Here is a 20837-nt window from a genome sequence, read left to right as displayed (position 1 = left end):
TTGTAACAGAAGAAAAACATTCCCAGGGCCTACCATAAAGCGCAGCAATTCATTACTTGAAACATAGCATCCATCATAGCAAACTGGCAGAGCACTGCTCCTTCAGAAACTAAGGGCAAAATTAATCACCAGCAATTGCTAGCATGGCAAGGCAGGCTCAGAAACGCACCAGGAGCTGGAAGCTGTATGTTAGACATATGGCTGAGTTACTCCATTTCAACAAGTTGAAATCAGTAATAGCCTAGCACATTACAGATACCACCCTAACCTCAGCGAGAGAGGTTTAAGCTAAATGACTTCACGTGCTTGCTATAAATGTAGAGCACTCACCAAATCAGCCCTGCAGCTCAGCTCCAGTTGGGCAACTCATCGAGCTGCTATAACTGGACAACATCTACATTTTTATTGCTGAAAGTTGGTCTTAGACTGACAAAGCCAACAAGAAACCCTCTGACTATTTTAATTCCTTTGAATTGCTCGATTCAAACACAAGCAGTTGTTTCAGCCACAGAATTTTCTATTTACGTTTGGACTGTGATAGCTGAAACTGAAACAGCTCACTGTAGGAACCTTCATGTGCTGTGTCTCGCATAGAAAACTGCATGAATATTTTATGAGAAATTGTGCAGGCTTTTTCCACTGCGTTTTTCCAAATTTCTGCAGCATCTGCAATGTGGGCACATATGTAGCAAATAGGAAAAAAAAAAAAAGAATGAGACAGATTATAATTCAAGACCACCTGAACGCCAGACCTCCCTTCATAACAGCCTTTCCTCGGTGGTAACTGAGATATGTACAATCCAAATGGAGGGATTGAAGGGGAAAGGCAGTCAGCCATCCAGAACTACTTTCTAGTAGCTGAAGAGTTTCTAGAATGGCTCATTCCTGTACCGTAAGCAAGTCTTCTTTGTAGAAGCCAACAGCACCCACATATCCTACCACACTCTGAGAATCACAGAATATCCCAGTTGGGAGGTACCCATAAGGATAAATGAGTCCAACTTGATGGAACTTAAACTACAATTGCCAATGTGTTAGATTTTAGTTTCACATTTAACTTCATTTTGCAAACCCAGGGGCATTTGTTCAGTTTTCTTACCTCTAGTGATGTAAATTCTATGAAGCTAAGACAATAGAGAACTTGTGGTTTGAGCTCAGCTCATTTCCTGTATTTGTTACAAGGCGGCTCCTCCCGCCCCTTCCTTTTCTGCAATCTGGTGTCACTTGGCTTCCCAGCTTCTGTTCAGGATATGTCCCCAGCTGGCTCTGAGCTTCCACCTGTGCTCTGCAGACAAAGCTGGGCACATGCAGCCCTCAGAATGGCTCGACCTCCGCCTCACAACAGGAAGTGGACAGCCTTAGCCTATACAGCTATCTAAATGGGATGCACGTTGTCAGCATAGGTTAGGACACCCCCTAACACCTCTGTTTGCCAACTACAGCAGGGAGAGGGGCAAGGAGAGGAAAGAATGATCTTCTCAGGGATCTAAGTTGGGTCATATTTTCCCAGCACATTTCCCACCTACCCTGAAATAAGTCACACACTCACTCACTTTGTGCTGCCTGCTGTACTAAGGGATTATCTCGTTCCTGGGATAAAGGCAGTGATGTTGGCACAACAATGGCGAGTGTGCACCAGATGCTGTCCTGATGCCACATTTTGCCTTTTTAATAACTTGCTCTCCTGTGCTGCAGCTTCACTGCCATTCCTCAGTGCCACACTGCAGGTGGACAGAAAGGGAGGCCATCAGTCCATGAAAATAGGCAACCATATTAGCCATGCAAATCAGGAAGAGAAATATGCTTAGCAAATCCACTTAGAAAAAAACACACACACAAAAAGCAACCCAGCAGAAGAATGGCTGAAATATAGAATCAACTTTCATTTCACTTTCCACTCTCCTGATTTCCCTAAAAACCTGATCTGTATAAATCATATTCATAATCCTGAGAAAAGCAAATTCTCATGCAAACACAAAGAACCAAACTTAATGCAAGAGATTGAAAGAGCCTTTTCTCCACTTGAAACAGATATAAGCAGATGACAGCCAGGATTTGCTCCAGCTGCATGCAATATCTATATATGACAGTTCTGTATCTTCATGATGCAGTGCTGGAGTGCAATACTGCAAGACAACACAAGCAAACCCACTCCCTATGCATTCTTTAGGACAGCAGCACCACATCTGTGGGGCTGTCTCTGGGCATGTCTCTGTGCCAAACATCCTGGAGGGACAAGTGAGAGGAGATGCAGCTAAGCACCCTCAGCTCTCACTCCTGCCTTATCTAAAGGAGATGGAGAATGCAGCAGCACACAGATTCACATGGCATCAAACAACCCTCAGCCTGCTGGAACCAAACAGGAACAGATGAGGGAGATCCAGACTTTGGGTCCTTAGAGCCTGCATGTCTAGGTTCAAAAGCAACAAAATATGTATGAAGAATGAAATTGTATCATAATAATGAACACCAGTGAGAAAACACAAGTTTGTTTTGTGAAAAATGAGACTCATTTCAAAGCCCATGCCTGCTGACATGCTCAAACAAAACCCAAGCTGAAGCCAAAAGCTCGGCAGCCTGGCCTGCAGCATCATACACTGTAGTACTAATAATTGGCTTGTGCAAGTGCTCTGGGTTCTTAGTGCCTCAGAAGAAAACAAGATGGAGCAGCTGTTATTGTTCTTTGTTACTCAAATAAAAAGACGAAAATTGCATTGTAAATAACATCTTGATCTGCTTTGGCATGCTGCTGAACTACATTCAATAGCTTTTTATCTTGTCTCACTTATGTTAGAAGCCCTTGCTAATTCTTATCTTTATTACTCTTGAACATGTGCCAAAGTTCACCCTGCCCTGGCTCTCAAAAAAAGAAACTCCCATCAAAAAGAAAAAAAAGCTGCAGAACACTTTGTGAAGCTCTCAAAGGAAATAAAGCAAGTGGAGAGTCTTTGCTCCAAGGGCGACACAGGAGAATGGCACATATCTCCATTCTTGCACCCTCTACCTCTTTGTCCCATTGGATTTTCATATTGATACCTGACAGTAATGATGCACCAGACTTGAATGCACTGTGTGGAGTGTGACTCGTGCCAAGAAACTGTCACTTTCTGCATTTCTGTGTGCTCTCAAATCCTGCCCTCGGCAAAGCCACATGAACTCACTGCTGAGGACTTCCAATGTTCTCTGCAGAAGCATTCAGAACAGCACAGCCATGTGGGATCTGGAAACTGCCAGGCCCAGATGGTACATCTCTCCCATCGTTTTAGTTCAGTACCCATTTCAGTGCCCACACAAGTCCTTCCATCAAGGTGGATATGGAGCCAGCCTAATGCACTTTACTATATATGTCATCACAGAAAGGCCAGAAAATCCTCTGAAATAAAATAGAGACTGATATATTAAGTGAATCTGAGATGCAGAGATTGAAATGCACTTGGGATTTTCACAGCAGAGGTTATCGCCATTCATTTGTGCCAGCTGCCAGCTGAGAATACTTAATAAATCACTTAATTATTGAGCTTCATTTCTTTTTTTTTTTCTTTTTTGTAGCCAATTCCCAGCACTGTATAACACCACCTCTGGCCTATTAAAACAGCTAGAACACAACAGCCCCACCAGGTCAGACCAAACAGCCACCCAGATACCTGAAAAAGAAAGGGCAACTGCAGTGATACATCCCTGACACATTTCTGCAGCTTCCAGCAATTTATGGCTCAGCAACCATCCAAGCCACCGTCTTATCTTGTATTTAAGATCCTCAAAGGGCACTCCCTTCTTGACCTAACTTTAAAATCACGTACATTTCCATTGCTTGTGCAGGAAGCCATCCCACCGTGCAATGACACAAGTCAAACAGCAGCACCTCCTTTTGCTTGTGACGAATCTTTGGAAAATTCCACTTGATGTATAGCTCTCATGGGAAGAAACACTGAGCAACAGCTTCACGCTCACCTTCTCCATTCAGATCCTGATTTTGTAGCATTGCACAATCGTCCACAATTCCTTTTTTTTTTTTTTTTTTTTTGCCAGTCTGCAGGCAGTCTGCTCTCCCACAAATTTCTCCCTACAGCAGCCATTTCATGCCCTTATTGATCATGCTCTTTTCTACATTTCCCAGTTCTTATTCCTCTGTCTAGAGGCAATACTGATATTTGGACTGCCATGTTTTTCCTGGTAGTCTGCAACAAAAAGTCTTCCTTAAATACTTACTGAGCTCTAAGTTACTCTCTTGCTTGGCTGCTGCTGCCAAATAGACACCCACTTATAGCCTCAGTGCTTCCACAGCTAACTTCTGATCTACAAAGTTGAATTTGTTTTGTAAACAGTTTATTCCTAGAGTTTATGGCCTTAGAAAACAGTACCTCAGGTCTCTCCTTTAGGTAGATCTTTTCCAAAGCAAGCTCTGCTCTGAGTGCAGTACTCTCCTCTATTAGCTCCAAACATTCAATTCTCTCTCTCAAAACCAAAAAGTCCTGATAGGTTTTTTTTCCCACAAAAATGAGTTGCAGGCAAAACTGTAGGCGTGTTTCGAACTCAGATGTGTTTAGCTCTAATGGTTTTCTGAGAAGAAAGCTTATCAGAAGGAATTAAGATTTTTTGGAATTGTGAGAGAACGGGTACTGCTCTTCAGCTCTGCTGTACTTTTATCAGCCATCTCTTTACATTCTTTCAAGAAGCACCAGCCCTAGGGAGCTCTGATTAGACATTTCAGAGAGGTATTAGCAAAACACCCATACTTCTTACGCAAAGAGGCTGCTCAAGTCTCTCAGTATGGACTGCAAAATCTTCCTCTTTCACATTACACTGAGAATCATCTACGTTACCCTACGGAATCATAATCTTTACTTTTTTGTTTCCCTTTCACATTCCAGCTTCCATTTTCTTCTTGTCTTTTTCATACACAGAAAAGTTCAAAACAAACAAAAATCAGGCCCAGAAAAAGTCCTAACAAGGGCAACCGTGCTGCAGGAAGCTTTGATTATAACTGAAACCAAAAACAAAGGCATAGTCATGCGCACCCTGCAAACGGGCGACTGAAAACTATTTGAAAAAACAGCAACTTTTGCCATTACTACATTTTCTTCCCTTTAAAGGAAAAGAACACCACATGCTGCATTGGACTCACTCTGCAACTCCAGGTTTGTGGCTGCCTTGACCCAACTTGTGCATCTTTGTACAAGAGCAGCTCTCATGACTCAACACAGAATCATCACAAGTCCCCTGCAGGACCCCCCAGTGCAGGTCCAGATTAAAACTAGCCAGATGCACGGCACAGGAGAGAGCCCTGTTGTGCACAGCAGAAAATCACTCTTTTGGCATGCACCTGGAAGTTGAATTGTTGTTTTCCCCAAGCTTTCTTTTCAACAAGCTCGTATACATCAGTCTGTAAGAATCTGTTAGGTGCACGGAGAACTGCTGGGGAGTTCAGGGACAAAAGTAGTAGCTTGTCTATACTTACATAGTTCTGATGTGAACAGACAAGGTTGTCTCACCTTCTTGTAACATAAGGTCAAGCTAAACTGCCTCAGCTTGTGTCAAAGGCATGGACAGCTTTTCCACTCCCCTACAAACCGGCACAAAGAAGCACACACTCACCTTGGGGATTTTGGCAAATCGCCCTACTCGGGTATCTCGGATGCTGGTTATATCCAGAATTTCCATCTCCTACAAGAGAATAAGGACAAGGATGATGAAGAAAAGAAAGGTGGAAGTTGAAAGCTTCCCAGAGCCTTAGAAGCTGCAAAGCAGGTCTGAACCAGTGCCCGTCACTGGGGAAAATTCACCCCCCAGAAACAAGGCAGGCAGGGGAAAATGAGCTGCTCTGCGCCCAGATGGCAGGCTAGTCAGTGCAGAGGTGATGCTGCTTCTGCAGTACCATCATTTTCAGTTGAGGCCAGAAACCTGCTGCAGTTTACTGAGATGAACATGGCTCCTCTCTACCCAGCTCTCTTCCATCTTGATCATACTCCGAGCTTCAGATTTGGCTCTAAATAGCCACAGTAGACTTGAGCTGGTCCAGACATCCAGGCAGAAACAACAGAAGTGGGAAAACGTAAGATAGTATGTTTGCCCAAGCAGGGAACAGGAACACCACTGCACCTGCACCTTCACCTCAGGCTACAAACGGGCAGGATGAGGATGCTGAACTAGGGCTGGGTAAATAAAACCCAATGAAGCAGACAGCATGATCTTGAAAATGAAGAATCTACACATGAAGTTCTCAGCAAGCTTTGCGGAGGAGGAGCACGGAGCTGGTGTCAGCTGTGTATTCATCCTACTTTGTATCATTTACTTCAATTTATGGAGAAGGGTAGTGCAAAAAAAGCATATGCAAAGATCTGACACATGTGTTGTCTGTCCTACACTACTATTACATTCTCTCACTCCTGTACCAGAAGACCTTCGGAAGCAATTCCCATGGAGGACACTGCATGAGGTTCCCTAGGCAGCCCAGCCCACTCTATGTCCTCACTGTCCCTACTGCTGGCTAGTTGTTGTGCCTGTTTTGTTTGTTCTTTTAATATCCAACCTGAATTTCCTTCCTCTGTTACTAATTTGCCTGCTCACCACAGGTCTGGAGAACAAATTATACTCACTGTAGCAGATATTTTCCAAGATCACAATAAAGAACAATGTGGATACCATGTCTTCTGGCTGTATCCCCACTTCATTGTCAAGCAGAATGAAAATGTTATTCCTAATCTCTCTCCTTTCTGAATCTCCACCTACCTTACGGACAAGAGGGGGAAAGGGCCAGACAAATGCTTGCCCAAGGATGCAAAGTGGGCTGTTGCTCTACTGCAGCTCTCAAATCCGTTTATTTTAGGTGATCAACAGCAGCATTTTCCAGGAAAATGAGATACCTCTGTCTGGCCTTCCTCAAGCTACGGCATGTCCTGACTTCCTTATTGTAGCCCCTTTCCCAAATAACCAAGTAATCCCTCCCACCACTAGCCCCGTGAAATATGCATTTTTGATGAGTTACAACAGCTCCTCGCCCCATTGTTTGGTGCATCATTCAGTGATATCACTTCTTCCTGCTGTCTGGCTGAACCCTTACAGCTTAACTTCTACCACCAGGAGTGGGCAATCCTTGAAAGGGAGAATGAGTGACAGAGAGGGAAAAGAGCAGTACGCCTTCGACAGGGATGTCACAGTCTGCAGCGTTGCAACGCTACTCTCAGATGCTGCGGCTGCGTGCCAGTGCCTTGCTCAAGCTGCCATTAGTGCTTAGCTCAAGCTGCCAATCTTCTGAGAATTCAGAGCTCACCAAATCATATCATGTTGCTTGGCCAGGCTGCTGAGGAGGAGTACTGGCTCTGTCTCTTTATCTACCACGCTTCTTCAGCATGTAGGTCACAAAGAGGAAGTAGAACTGAACCACAGCTCTGCTCTGGAAAGCAGAAGTAAACCCAGCCTTCCACCTCCTGGCAAGCCAGATCCCTCCACCCCTTGTTGCTCCCCAGCAGCAAGGAACTCAGTTCTCCTTCCTAAGTTTGTGGCATCTCACTCCCCTCTGGCAGCTCTCACCCTTGTGCTTTACCTCCATCACCACGGTGCAAACCATCTTGTTTCTGGAGGAGCACAAATCACTCTACAGACCTGACGCAGCCTCTATATCACTACCTTCATTCTTTAAAAGAAAAAAAAAATCCCTAGCAGGTCAGTTAATCACACTACAGACAACACAGGAGGCATATTTTAGCTGATGATGCATACATTTAACTGTACATTTAAAGCTATTTTTATTCTAACTGCACCACTGCACTGGTTTGGAGAATCCTTTAGCAAGCTGCATAACAGGCATATCAATAGAATTCCTTTCTGTGTCATCCTGTGTCTTAATTTTGCAGAAACCTGAATCGACTGTTTGGTGATCGACCTGTGCAATCTTAACACTTACCTTGTTCTGATACGTCCAGTATAAATAAAAGCCCTTTGGATCCACACGAAGAATCACAGGAGAAGCACTTGCTGTTTCCTAATACATTAAAAAAAAACAAACAAACCACAAACACAAGCAAACACGGTTTAGCACCTCATATCCCATGATAGACTACTCCAGTCATAAAAGGTTCTTCATTAAAACACAGACCCAGCAAGGTGAATCTCCATCTGATTTATGGAAATGAACCAGAAATTTCAGTATATCTCCAGAGAAACAGTGTGAAGCGACAAAGGCTAATCCCTGCTGAAGCCTAGGTCTCACCTAACCCTATGCATTTAGCTGAAGCAACTCTTCTAAACATTTCTATACAGTCAATAGGGGAGAAAGTCCTTGTAGATGTGACTGTTCCACTTGAACTGCCTTGCCTTCAAGGCACTTGCTTCATTCTGAGCTCTAGAAGGAGCGTGACCAAGAAGAGACACCACCTAGATGTGCTAGCCATCGTGACTCTCTTTGCAGTCTGCAGGATTTAGTCAAGAAGAGTTCAATATAACAGATGAATCTACTTTAGGAGGGATTTCTTAAATTCCATGCATTAACTCTAAGTGAACTATTAAAAAAAAAAAAAAAGACAACTTCACAGACATTCCCAGCACAACATCCATTCCCATCTTGCATGCAAGCTAAGAGATGAATTATCATGAGCTCTCTGGAAACGATAGAGAATACTTGGTGACCCTGCTTGGGCCCTAGCTCATTCAGCCCAGCAGGCTCCTGACTGCGCTTGACCTTGGGAGACACAGATGATAGAATCACAAGGCCTATCAGCCATTTCTAAGAAGGCTTCAAATTGACTTCAGGAAGCTGAAATACTCAGCTACTGAAACGAAAGCAGTAATGGAATCTGGAAAGTGTATTTGTCATTTTGTCTTGGGTTCTTCCATGCCACAAAGAGTAAAACACACACTGTAATACTACTACTGAATATTCTGCCTTGTCTCTAGATAAATCTTATCTCTTGTGAAGCAGCTTTCTTGAAGGTGAGGTGAGGCCATAATAAGGACAGCTGCTCTCCTGATCAGGAACAAGGACAGCTGTGGGGCACAGCTATACTCTGCTGTGGGTTGGCTCCTTAGAAGATGGTCTGGCAGCTGAAGTGATTGCTGCTCATGCTGTGGAGTTCAATTCTAGGACAGAAAGCGAGTGCTGTTCTGTAATGTGGCCTGGCATGAAATTCCATAATCTCACAGAAAATCCTTGCCTGTAGTTAGAGGGTTAAGCATCAGCACACAGCCAAATCCATTCACATCTGCTCCATTTAAGAAGTCCACTATTCCATCCTGGACAACCTGAGGTTCTGAAAAGGTTCCCAAGCTGGTACTTGTAAGCATCATATAGTAAGAGTTAATCTCCCTAGCTCAGTTGGCAGCCTCAGCTTGCCAGATGCTAAGCAAAGCACCACAGAGTTGCTTCATAGCCAAAATGTTGGGAGCTAGCCCAGTAAGACAGGTCAGAACAATGCAGCCTAGCCTGGACCCCACCACGCTTTCCTCTGGAGAAGACATTATGAATGCAAGGGGGTTTTGCTTTACTCAAGAAATGGTTGGGTACAGAGAAAGTTCCAGTGCAGGCCCAAGCTACAGCACTGTAGGAAGCCAAACTGATCTACTGCCATTCCTTTTCCTCTGCTACTGCAGAAAGAGGCCAAGACTGTTAACAACAGCATGGCCAGGTCCCTTCAAAGAGTCAGAGCTGCTTTCATCCTCACCCTCCATCAGCAAACTGACAGGCTGGAGCTTTTTCCACTTTCTTTTGCAGCCTACTGTAACTACAGGAAAGCAAGATAAGATGGTGCAATGTGACCAGCTCTTGTGAAGGCTTTTGTTATTGTTGGAGATCAAGTTTGCAAACTTAGTAAACAGTTAGAAGAAGCCTTTCCAGGAAATTCAGTCTTGTAAATTTTGAGCAAAAATGCACACAAGACTTGAGTGCACTCACTCCAACCATAAATCCTTAGTGGGTGTTGGGAGTCCAACTTGACTCACTTTGGGTATCAAGGAAACTTGAATATCCCAGAAATTCTCAGGGAAGTACTTAACAGCTTCAAGCTTTTGGAAAGTGGCCTCTCCCCGGACTGAGCACAGAAAGTCAATGGCAGTTTGGTCAGACTAGATGACCATACTGGTCCTTTTTAACACAGGCCATTCTACGATTTAATTTCTGAAAGTGCTCAGCTTTCGTTTAGGCAACTTTGGCCTCTGTTATTCTCAGAAACCAACTCCCTCGTCCAACCTTAAGGAAGCCACACGCGCATTCTGCAGGCAATTGCCCTACTGGGAAGAATGGAAAGGGAAGGGAAGGTTGCTTTTTCTATCAAAGCTTGGTATCATCTTCCTGCAGAACTAGTGGAACAACTGCACGGTGGTATTCCAACCTATATTCCTTAGCACTCAGCCATTCTGTCAGCAGTGCACTGCATTGCCTTCTCATATCTCTGAGCAGTTGGACAAGCCCTTCCTATGTGCATACTCAACAGTGCACACCAAACTCCAAACAAGATAGATGGACAGCTGCCATCACTGTGCCTGGATATTAGGGGAAATACTTTCTTGCCTTCTCAGAAAGTGAGGAAGGGAACTATTATACTCAAGTTAACCCCTACTTTTCTGATCCACACTCTCTTCCCCTCAAAGGCAAACTCAGCCCACAAACCAGATATTTTAAAGACACAAGAGAACATGGAGCTGGAAGGCAGCTTTGCACAGCATGCTCACTGCTTGGCTGCTGTGCGTTTGGTAGCTCACAGACCCATCAACTCCAGAAGCAGGGCAGTAAGAGGAAGCAAGTTGGAGCCTGATTTCCTCCCATCTGCAAAGCACAGAGAGTCCATGCAGCAAATAAATCCTACCCTATACACCCCAAGATACATCTGAATGCAGTGCGTGCTTCTCAGCCCAGGGAGGCTCCCAGCATCGACTGCCTTCCCAAGGACTAGTTTTGCACAGAGAAGCAGCAATCAGTGCCCCATTCCCCACGCACTCCCAAGCTCCCCGCAAACCTGACCAAAACACTGTCACCATGCATACAACCCAGCCAAGCGAAGTCTCAATACTCACATCGTCCCATTTGATGAAGCGCTCGCCTTTGGACAGATACTCCTTCACCTCTGGGGGCTGCAGGACAGGAGTAAGCATTGACATTGTCCTGTAGATGTGCTCCTCAGCTACCAGAAGCAATAGGAGTCACACAGTTTACTCCTCCTTCACCCCCTCTCCTCTATCTCTGCCTCTCACATGGCAGGGCTCTCTGCCATCACCACTATTGGCATCAGAGAGCAAACAGCCTCTTATGTCCCAGGCAAATTCAGGAGAGGCAACAACAAGCAGGCGAGGACAGACGAATCTGCATTGTAAATCAACAGGTCTCCAAACAGGCACAAGGTCACCTGGAGGGAAAGCTTGTGACGAGTGGAGATGCCCGTGTGGGCACACATGCACACACTCTGTCCCCTCCAGGAGGGATCTGCTCCTCGGAGCCCCGTTGCAAAGCGCGCTGTTCAGAGCACTTCCGCAAGGGAACTTCCTTAAATGTTTTCTTTGACAAAGTGCAGGCATTACCACCCAGCACTAAAAGCTATTTCAGCAGATGTGGTTACAGAGCAGTGTGGGGTTTGGCTACAAGCAGACTGCCCCCTTCATGCAGCTGAGCCAAATATCACACAGACGACTCAGTTTGTGGGGTCCAGCTGAACTTTTTTGCTTTGTCTCACGGGTTTCTTCTGAATGCTGACCTCCAAGTGAGACAGAGCAGCAGGGCAGGTGGAAATTTCAGACAGATGAAATGAAACATCCATGAGAGAACCCAGGATCTGCAAAATCATGCTGGATCTATTGCAGGTTCCCTAGGAACACAGAACAGGGGAGATGCAAATGAGGATTATACCAGTGAAGCTGCAGGGACGAGATGGACAGTAGAACAGATGGTTAATAACAAACAGTGCAAAGCAAGATCCTGCTCCTGCACATGGAGCAAAGGAACAACACGTGGACAGAAAAGGCGAAAAGGATCTTCTGCTGGCAGAGGTAACCAGGAGAGACAGTGGGCAAACTTAAATTAAGTCAAGAAGGTACAGCCCCACAACTAATTAGAAGCTACTTGCTACTTGCTACTTAGGATTTCCATCCTCACGGTAAGATTTAATCCTTCTATGAAAGTCCAGGTATGGCACTTGCTATTGTAAGTAAAGGCCAAGAGGCTGTAAAAAGTATTCTCTGAGCTGAAGAACTCGTGCAAAAAGGAAGCCAGCTGCATGGTGAGGTTTCCCTCTCACCTCCACCTTACCTACATCTGTAAGGCCAGTGGAAGGCAGATCAGCTGTCCTTTCCCAGGCTGTCTGAGGGAATCCTAAGCATTCTCAATTGTCAGTGGCAAGAGGGAGGAGAGGTTAACTGCAGGGAGACTAAATGGACCTGTACGAAGTACTTTTGCTGTAAAAAAAAAATCAAAGATGGCAGCAACTGCCAGACAGAATCATGCTGCAGGAACAGAATATCTTTTCTTTCAAGAGTTTATTTTGAGAAAAAGCAAATAGGAGAGCTTTTGCACTGCCAGCTACTATTGAGTTTTCTGCATTTACCAGCATACTTTACAAGACTGGTTGCTCAGTGTCATGGCTGAGACTGGGACAGGGGCATGTATCACCTCCAGTCTCATAACCTAAGCTTCTGTGCACGTGTATCCAAGTTGCATGTGCTGGGAATACAGTGGGGTGTTTCAGTCCCACACCAGCACAATTAGGAGCTGCCTGCTTGGACTCCGTTACTCCCAAGCCAAGCAGATGACAGTGGCTGCCCAGGTCCCAAAGGCTGAGATGGAGGAGCTCAGGCACACCATCAACAGCATGTGACTTGGCATAAATGTCAGAGAAACAACCCACACACTGCTGAGTGGTTTTGTTCTCCGTTCTTGCAAGCAACTTAGGAACAGACCATGAGGCCTAGGTGTGTATAGAGGAAGGTCACAGTAAGCTGCAGTGAGGAGAGGAAACTGTAGCTACTCTCAGTTGATCCCTTCTGTCACAGCTCCTGATTCCAGTGGCCATCCTGTATTTACCACAAACGTCATTGTTGCTTCACAAGCAACGTCTGCTTCGTGGGGATCTCTGCTTCCCTCCTGAGTTCTCTCAGACCTGTGTAATTAACGGCTGTATCTTCCCAACACTGTCAGCTTTCACTGAAGAATAAAATAATGAATACAAAAAACACAGAGAAACAACAAAGCCAGCAGCTGTCCTCAGAGGCTGCTTGGCACTGCAGTGATAACTTCCAAGACCTCTGGCTGCATAAAGATGGCCACTTTGGCTGCAGCTTGCTTCCTTTTGCATAGCTTCACATAACCTCCTTATCTCTCATTTCACACTCCTTGCTCTGTGTCAGAGCTTCTGTGTCTCTCATGAAGAGACAGCTGATGGAACAGTGATAGAATAAAACAGTCCTGCCCTCTGCTGAAAGCTCCAATATCAAAGCAGGCAGAAGTAACAGCACTTTGAGCAATGTCTATTTTGACCGCCCTTCACTATTTTTCTCCTGCAAGACCCATTTACCTGGTCTGTAGCCATTCCACATCCACTGAACCTCCTTGGCTTTCATCCTTTACCTTCATCCACTGTACATCCCACCAATTACAAGAGTTTTGACATTGAACATATTCCCCCTCCCAGGGAGAGGAATAACCTCCCCTTGAGTCCCCCTTATCTCCTTTGTCCTACCTATTCAGCTGCCTCTAAATCCCACAAAGCACATAGAGACAAGATAGCCTGCACCACCCTCTGCTGATTTAACACGGTAAGATTCATAGATGGTGATTTTAAGTCATGCTATATAGGAACCACCTTGACTGGATGGCTCCTGCGTTCTAGCACATGACTCCTCAATCCCAACCTATTTCCAGCTCACCCACTTCTGAAACATGTAAGAAATCTTTTCCAGCACTGTTCCATTACACTTACACATTGCAATGTATAATGCTGTCCTCTAGTGAAGAAGCTATGATATTGCACACAGAGCCGTCAGTCTTGCCTTCAAACATCAGTAATGAACTCACAGCTAAGCAAAACTGAATTCCTCTTATTACCCCCTTTTCCACTTTGTATTATAAGCCCCAAGAATCCTGAAAGCATTAAGGACACCCTTAGGACCACAGCCAGTCAGCAACACAGACAGTGGTATTGAGTATACCCTCAGCAAGTCTTCTGATGACACCAAGTTGAGTGGTGCAGTAGATATAACAGAAAGAAGGGTACCCATCCAAAGGGACCTAGACAAGATTGAGAGGTGGGCTCATGTGAACCTAGTGAGGTTCAACAAGAACAAGTGAAATGTGCTATACTTGGGTTTAAGATACACAGATATGTGTACAGACTGGGAGAAGTACTTGAGAGTAGCCCTACAGAGAAGGACCTGGGGGTCCTGGTGGACAAAAAGCTTGACATGAGCCATCAGAGTGTGTCTGCAGCCCAGAAGGCCAACTGCACCAACACAGGAGTGACCAGCAGGGGGAGGGAGGTGATTGTCCCCAACTACTCTGCCCTCATGAGGCCCCATCTGAAGTAACGTGTCCAGGTCTGAGGCTCCCAACACAGGGAAGACAAGGAGCTTTTGGAGAGGATTCAGAGAAGGCCATGAAGAAGCTCAGATGCTGGAGCACCTGTCCTGTGAAGAAAAGCTGAGGGAGCTGAGCTTGTTCAGTCTGTAAATGTTACAGTGACATTTTTCACTCAGAGAGTAGTGAGACACTGAAACTAGTTGCCCAGAGAAGTTATGGATGCCCAATCCACAGAGGTTGGATATGCGCTTGATACAGTGGTTGGCTATCCTGCTCACACCAGGGAATTGGAACTAGATGATCTTCAAGGCTCCTTCCAACCCAAACCGTTCTATGATACTACAACAATTCTCCACACAGAAGTGGAAAAAGCTCAACTTCTTCAGACAAACCACGAAAATCAGAGGAAAAGAAGAATGGTGAGTTTACATGGCTGGTAAGCACTGTTCTATTGCTTGAGAAGTGGTGGTTATATTCAAAATACAGCCCTAAGAATTGTGTTCAGATGTTGCATCTACGTTGGGTGTACACACACACACACGCCTTCCCTCCTTGCAAAAGGAAGCACTGATTTGTGGCTGTAGATTTCTACACAGACAGCATAGCTTCACACCTACAGAGTTGTTTTTTTTTGTTGTTTTTTTGTTTTTGTTTTTTTTTTTAATTTTTTGATGACACAAGGATGGAGCCACTGATGCATCACTGTCCTGAGCTACCAGGAGCTTTCTGCCCAGGGCCTCTATCCTGAGCAAAACCAGATCTCACTGTCCCATCTCAAATTCTTACCTACTCACATCCTATAACTTCTGCAGATTACTTTCCAAGTCAGTGCATGACAGTGGGTTGTGCAAACTTCACTTACTACAGCTACATCAGAAGGTGAAGGAATTAAAGAACATTCCCAGCTTTCCCCACCTGTTAGTGGACTAATCAGAGAGACAGCACCTTCCCACATAGGACAGAATAGACCCTGAAGTGTGACAGAAAAATGCTAGAGGGGAACAAACTTGGATCCCTACAGGTTACAAATGGGAGATGGGAACAACAGCGTAAAATAAGGCTTATTTTTTTTAAGAGTGGACAGCAGAGCCTCAAAGACTGTTTTGTCAAGGGCATTCAGTGTGACAGAAGGCTAGCCTAGCAAAGTATTTGCCCAAGAATTTCTGCCAAGAAAGAGATGGATTTAAACATATCTGTTCTGCCCTTTAAACTTTAGGAGACCTCGTCCATCTCTCCCCTCCTCAGTTCACAGATGTCACCAAGGACTCCATAAATAAACTACATCCTTACAACCAATAAGAAGTCTATAGCCTACCTGCAAAAGTCATGTGCTGGAGGCATAGACTGAAAAAAAAAAAAAAAAACAACAACCAAACACCACCCCCCAAAAACAGAGTCTGAGTTCAAAAAAGGGATTATATAGTGTTGTGGTAGCAAATTATGATTTTTAGCTTTAAACAACCTGGCATAAATGCAGCAACTCAGATGTACACCTCATAGAGCAAGCTGTTCACAGGGTGTCACATCCAAGTGCCTCCTAATGACTGAGCACAAGAAGGCAGAAGAGCTGTTAAACCAAGAGCAGAGGAACAATGGGACTGTGGGAAACCGTCCTGCCTGCCCTTCATCCCAAGGCAGGATCAGCTGTGATTTATCAGCACTGACAGACATTAGTTCAGATAGCTTTGGGAGGCCTCCGTTAGCATTGGAGGCTCACCAACCTCCCAGGCATCCATACTAGTGTTCCACTACTCTCAGAAGCAAGGTCTGTACAGAGGTGATGTCTTAGGCCAATAATCTTCCCTTAATTAAGTCTTCTCTGTTTGAAGCAGTAGATACTATTCACTGACTCTGAACAAGGACAAATCAATACTACAAGTTCATTTAGCTACAGCCTTCAGGGGCCCTCATAGAGCAAACAAGCCTCCCACTGCAACAGGTAGCAGCTGAATTCAAGTAATGCTGCGCAGTCAGGTGGGTGGAACATCTACTCTTCAACAATCTGTCCTGCCACCTGGGTTTTCCACTGAACACAGGCAGAAGGTGGTAAGCAGCAAGCTCAGAAGTAACTGAGTTTCCTGGAGGACCCTCAGACAAGCAAAGTGAGAAATCAGAGAAGTTTATAGTCAGTCAGACCCTGCAGAGTATAGTGTCTGTGCCATCAAGGGAGAAAGGCTCAAGGGCTACACAGCTCTCTGCTGCTGTGCCAGGGTGCACCACGTGCCCTTAACTCCAATCCCTTTTGTGCTCTTGAGGCAAAAATCTCAGAGGGAACTGATTTACAAGCATTGTAACTGACTTAACAAGAATCTCTGTGCTCTGCCCCCAGAGCTCTATTTCTGCATCACAGGAGACCATTCTAGGCACAGCTTGATATTTTTGCTGAAATCCAAGGGACAAAGAAAATATCATTATTTCAGCCCTGGCTTCCTAGCTCCCATTTGCCTTTAAAGCAGTTAATTAGCAAGGAGCTAAGTTTAGGAACAGAAGGCACACACCTAGCAGTTGCTTGCACTTGAATAAGAGGACCTGGAGAGAAGTTCACACCCATCTGTTCACAGTCAAAAGAAAAGCTTAACTACAGCAAAACTCAACAAGACTTGGTACTTCACCAACATGTGTTGCCTCTCATCTTAATCAGAGCAAAGGCAAAGGGAGCTTGGCAGTGAATTCCTTTAATGTGATGGGGAATTGCTGCCTTTTAGGAAGGCAAAGCCTTCAGCGCAGTCAAGAGGTACACCATAGCCTAAATAAGCAAAGAATAAATGCAATGGGGAGGTGAAGATATTAGTTTCAAGGTAAAATCTACAGAACTATACAGTTCAACTTTAGGACAATTACATACCTGTAATCACAGAGTGGAAGGAGCAAAAGCGTTTGGAAAGCAAGGAAGAGAAACTCATGCTGAATGATCTATTGCCATATCTGCTAGCCGAAGCAGCTTTAGCTGCTCTGGAACTGAACACATTAAAGCGATACCAAGTGGTTGTGGGTCCCAACCACAGCACACAATGCTTTTGCTGAGGCTGCTTCTACAGCTGCACTGCTCATCCTTGGCAAATTCTGTCTGCCAAAATCTCCACTGGTGGAAAAGGAAAGCTATTAGATTGAAAAGCTGAGTTGTGGTGAGCAGAGGGAAAAAAAGAAAAGTAACACCAGTGAAAGAGCCACAGTAATCTGGACAGACTTGGAAGGATTTGTTTTCCTTTCAGGAGAGGGGGATCTGAGCTTGGGGACACAGGATTAAAGCATGCAGCTGTAACTACCTGTTTTTGATGCTTACCATCTCATTGTTACCTTCTGTGCCTTTGTTTTCTATATCAGTCTGCTCTCTCTTAAATATACTTTATCAAAATCAACATACTTTACTTTTACCTAGCAACACCAACTCTATTTTTTGTCTTTCAACTTCTAGCCATGACAAGAGATTTAAAGTTAAACAATAAAGCAACCACACAGTGCCTCCGAGGAGAGACTTAAAATGCAAAATGATAATATGGACTAAACAAGTATCAAGCAAAAACTGCCAGAGCCTGCAAATGTCAATCCTTCCTCCAAAAACTCTAGGACTGAAATTAAGAAAGAATAAAGGGAAAGATTTATGGGAGTTAATTCATCAGCCTTTCATCAGAGGCAATGATAAATTGCATTAGTGGCAACACCAGAGGAGATCAAAGCCAGCCAAAGGGTTTGGAATGAACTGATTTCTATGCAGATCAATTGAGAAAGAGCTGTGAACGAACACAGAACAGCTCTGCGCTGTAAAGGAACTGTCTGCAGCACTTCATAGCAGAAACTGCCAGCCAGAATGAGAGCACAGACAAGCAGTTTAGAGGTTAGATTAAGTACAAACTAAAAATCTAAGATGCAACATAAGGCATGTTCAATCATACATAGCCAGACATGTACATATATATTTATAGAATCTACAGAACACAACAAAATGGATTTTCATGGCTCAGGAAAGTGGTGTCAGCAGGATGCCATCAGCTCATGTTATTCAGGTGTATGAAATTTGTTTTCAACCAGAGGAATACATCCAGGTGTAATTAATCAGTATAAGAAACACAAGGGGCCTGTAGAAGAGTTATGATACCCACATAAAGAATATTTCCTAGATACTCTGGGTTACAGTTCCATTTCATGAAAATTAAACACTTCAGGGAGGTGGAGCATACCATTAGCTGCAGTTTAATAAAGGTTTAATGTTAAACATTGCAATAAATGTATGCATTTTATTGTAAAACAATAAAAAGTGTTAGCTGTAAGAAGTGTTACCTCCTGCTATATGTTATAAAAAAAAAAAAAAAAAAAAAAAAAAAAAAAAAAAAAAGCATTTTGCTTCATAGCTTCTAGAATGCCTTTTATCAGGAACAGAAAGAGGAGCATGTTGAAGTGTGATTCCTGCGTACCTTATCAGGCTACCAGATGCAATTCTTTCACGCTACTATGTTTTCACTAAGGTCCACAAGCCCTAAACAGGCAGAGAAATCACTGCTACTCTTACCAGTGCCAAAAATGGTGATTGTGTTCAAATGAGTCCACCTTCTTCCTTCATCCAGCAGCATTCCTCTAAGCTGCAAGTACCACATTATAAAGCATGGAGGTCTTCCCCTTCTCTCCCAATCCACCTTGCTATAAAAGGGAAAAATGAAATGCTACAGTAGAATGAAAACGCAATCACTCACTTCCTCAGAGGTCCTTCTGTTTAACAGCCATTTCTTCTGCCATTGGCCTCTTTCGGAACTGCATCTCCTTGTTAACAAGGTTTTCACGTACAGTGCATCTGACTGCCTTAAGATTCAGGGAAGGTAAACACAGTGATGATGAAAGGCTCGATTACAGCCTTCCCCAAAGTAAATATCTCACACTGTAAAGAAGAAAAAGAGAGCCCTTGAACACCTCCAGGGATGGTTACTCCACTACCCCCGGGGCAGAAAGACTGCTTTTTCTTGGAAGAAATCATTCCTAATATCCAACCTGAACCTCCTCTGGTGCAACTTGAGGCCACTGCCTCTCTCCCTATCACTATACTCAGGAGAAGAGGCCGACCCCACAGAGGTCTCGCCACAGTCTCCTGTCACACAGCAGTAGAGAGCAACAAGGTCTGCCGAGACTCCTCTGCCTGAAAAGCCGCCTCAGAGCCCCACGGCGCTCAGGACGGCACGCAGCCGCCATCTTGGGCAGAGGCGCGCGCCCCTTCCTCACGGACACGCGACCGAGCGCGCAGGCGCAGCCCCCTCCTCCCCACACCGCGCCCGGGCGGTGCCGGCGCTCAGAGGCCGCCCCGCGGCGGAGCGGCGCGGGTAGCGGCTGGAGGCGGCAGCACCGGCATGTCCTGAGGGGAGCGGCGGCGCGCAGCCCCCGCCACCACGGAGGGGTCGGTGGAGCAGCGGGCCAAGGGCCGGGCCCCCATGAAGGAGAAGGAGGCCGGGGCGGAGCGGGGCAAGCCCGCCACTTACACCGGGGACAAGAAGGCTCGCATGGCGGCCAAGACCAACAAGAAGTGGGTGCGCCTGGCCACCGTGCTGGCCTACGTGCTCTCCGTCTCGCTGGCCGCCATCGTCCTCGCCGTCTACTACAGCCTCATCTGGCAGCCGGTGCGCGGAGGCGGCGGCTCCTCGGCTTCTCCTCCGTCGCTTCTCGGCCCCTCCGCCAACTCCTCCTCACAGCCCCGCAGCGCTCCGCCGCCGCGCTCCGCCGCCCCGCCGCCCCACGGCCCCACGGCGCCGCCGCCGCCCAGGGGGAGCCCGGCCGGGACGGGCGGCACGGAGCTTCCAGCACCGCGCGGGGCCGGGGAGGGCCGCAGTGCGCCGTGAGGGTGGAGGCCCGGGGGACAGCGCCGGACGCTGAGCGGAGGGACGGGCTGTTTTGACGGCGCTGTGGACTCTCGTCGCTGTGGGCTTCCGTGGCTTCGTTCTTCTCCGGCTTCGCCCCCGAACCGCGGCCGGACTGTGCCCATCCGAGGAGCTCGGTGTGCGGGACTGCCTGGGAGCTATGTCGATCCGTAGGCTGCAACCCGTTGTTTAAGTCCCGAATTTTGTTTAGCCATGAGCGTAAACTTATTTAAACCATGTGAGAGGTAAATTGACTTGTTTACTATATTAAAATATTTTCCCAGTATAAAAGCCTCTGTCATACGGTACGTTCTCTTTGCGATGGGATGGGGGGCTGGAAGAGTTCTGAGTACGGAACTATTAACTGATTTCTTTGCTCTGTGAACGGCTGTTTATGAGGGTGGATAGTGACAGGACAAGGGGGAATGGTTTTAAACTGAGGCAGAGGAGGTTTAGGTTAGATGTTAGGAGGAAGTTTTTCACACAGGGGGTGGTGAGGTGCTCGAACA

General features: G+C 45.7%; 2 protein-coding genes across 2 annotated transcripts in view; one reads left to right on the top strand and one right to left on the bottom strand.

The window, feature by feature from the left end:
* Positions 1-11088, bottom strand: part of PLCB2 (phospholipase C beta 2) — a gene marked incomplete at both ends in the record, with an annotated part of 36624 nt that extends 25536 nt beyond the window's left edge. Inside the window, 3 exons of the mRNA XM_079537263.1 lie at positions 5596-5664; positions 7904-7981; positions 11005-11088. Coding sequence (XP_079393389.1) covers positions 5596-5664; positions 7904-7981; positions 11005-11088 — 231 coding nt within the window. The remainder of the gene's footprint in view (positions 1-5595; positions 5665-7903; positions 7982-11004) is intronic.
* An 8777-nt stretch (positions 11089-19865) lies between these two features.
* Positions 19866-20310, top strand: INAFM2 (InaF motif containing 2; the record flags this gene model as incomplete). The annotated part of the gene is made up of 1 exon (XM_079537839.1): positions 19866-20310. Exon 1 carries the CDS (start codon positions 19906-19908, stop codon positions 20308-20310), a length of 405 nt encoding a protein of 134 aa, XP_079393965.1. The 5' UTR covers positions 19866-19905.
* Positions 20311-20837: the final 527 nt, after the last annotated feature.

This window comes from Tetrao urogallus (assembly GCF_951394365.1).
Source record: "Tetrao urogallus genome assembly, chromosome: 6".
Taxonomy (NCBI): Eukaryota; Metazoa; Chordata; class Aves; order Galliformes; family Phasianidae; genus Tetrao; species Tetrao urogallus.
Note: the sequence above shows the minus strand (reverse complement) of the source record. Positions and strands in the feature narration are given on the sequence as shown.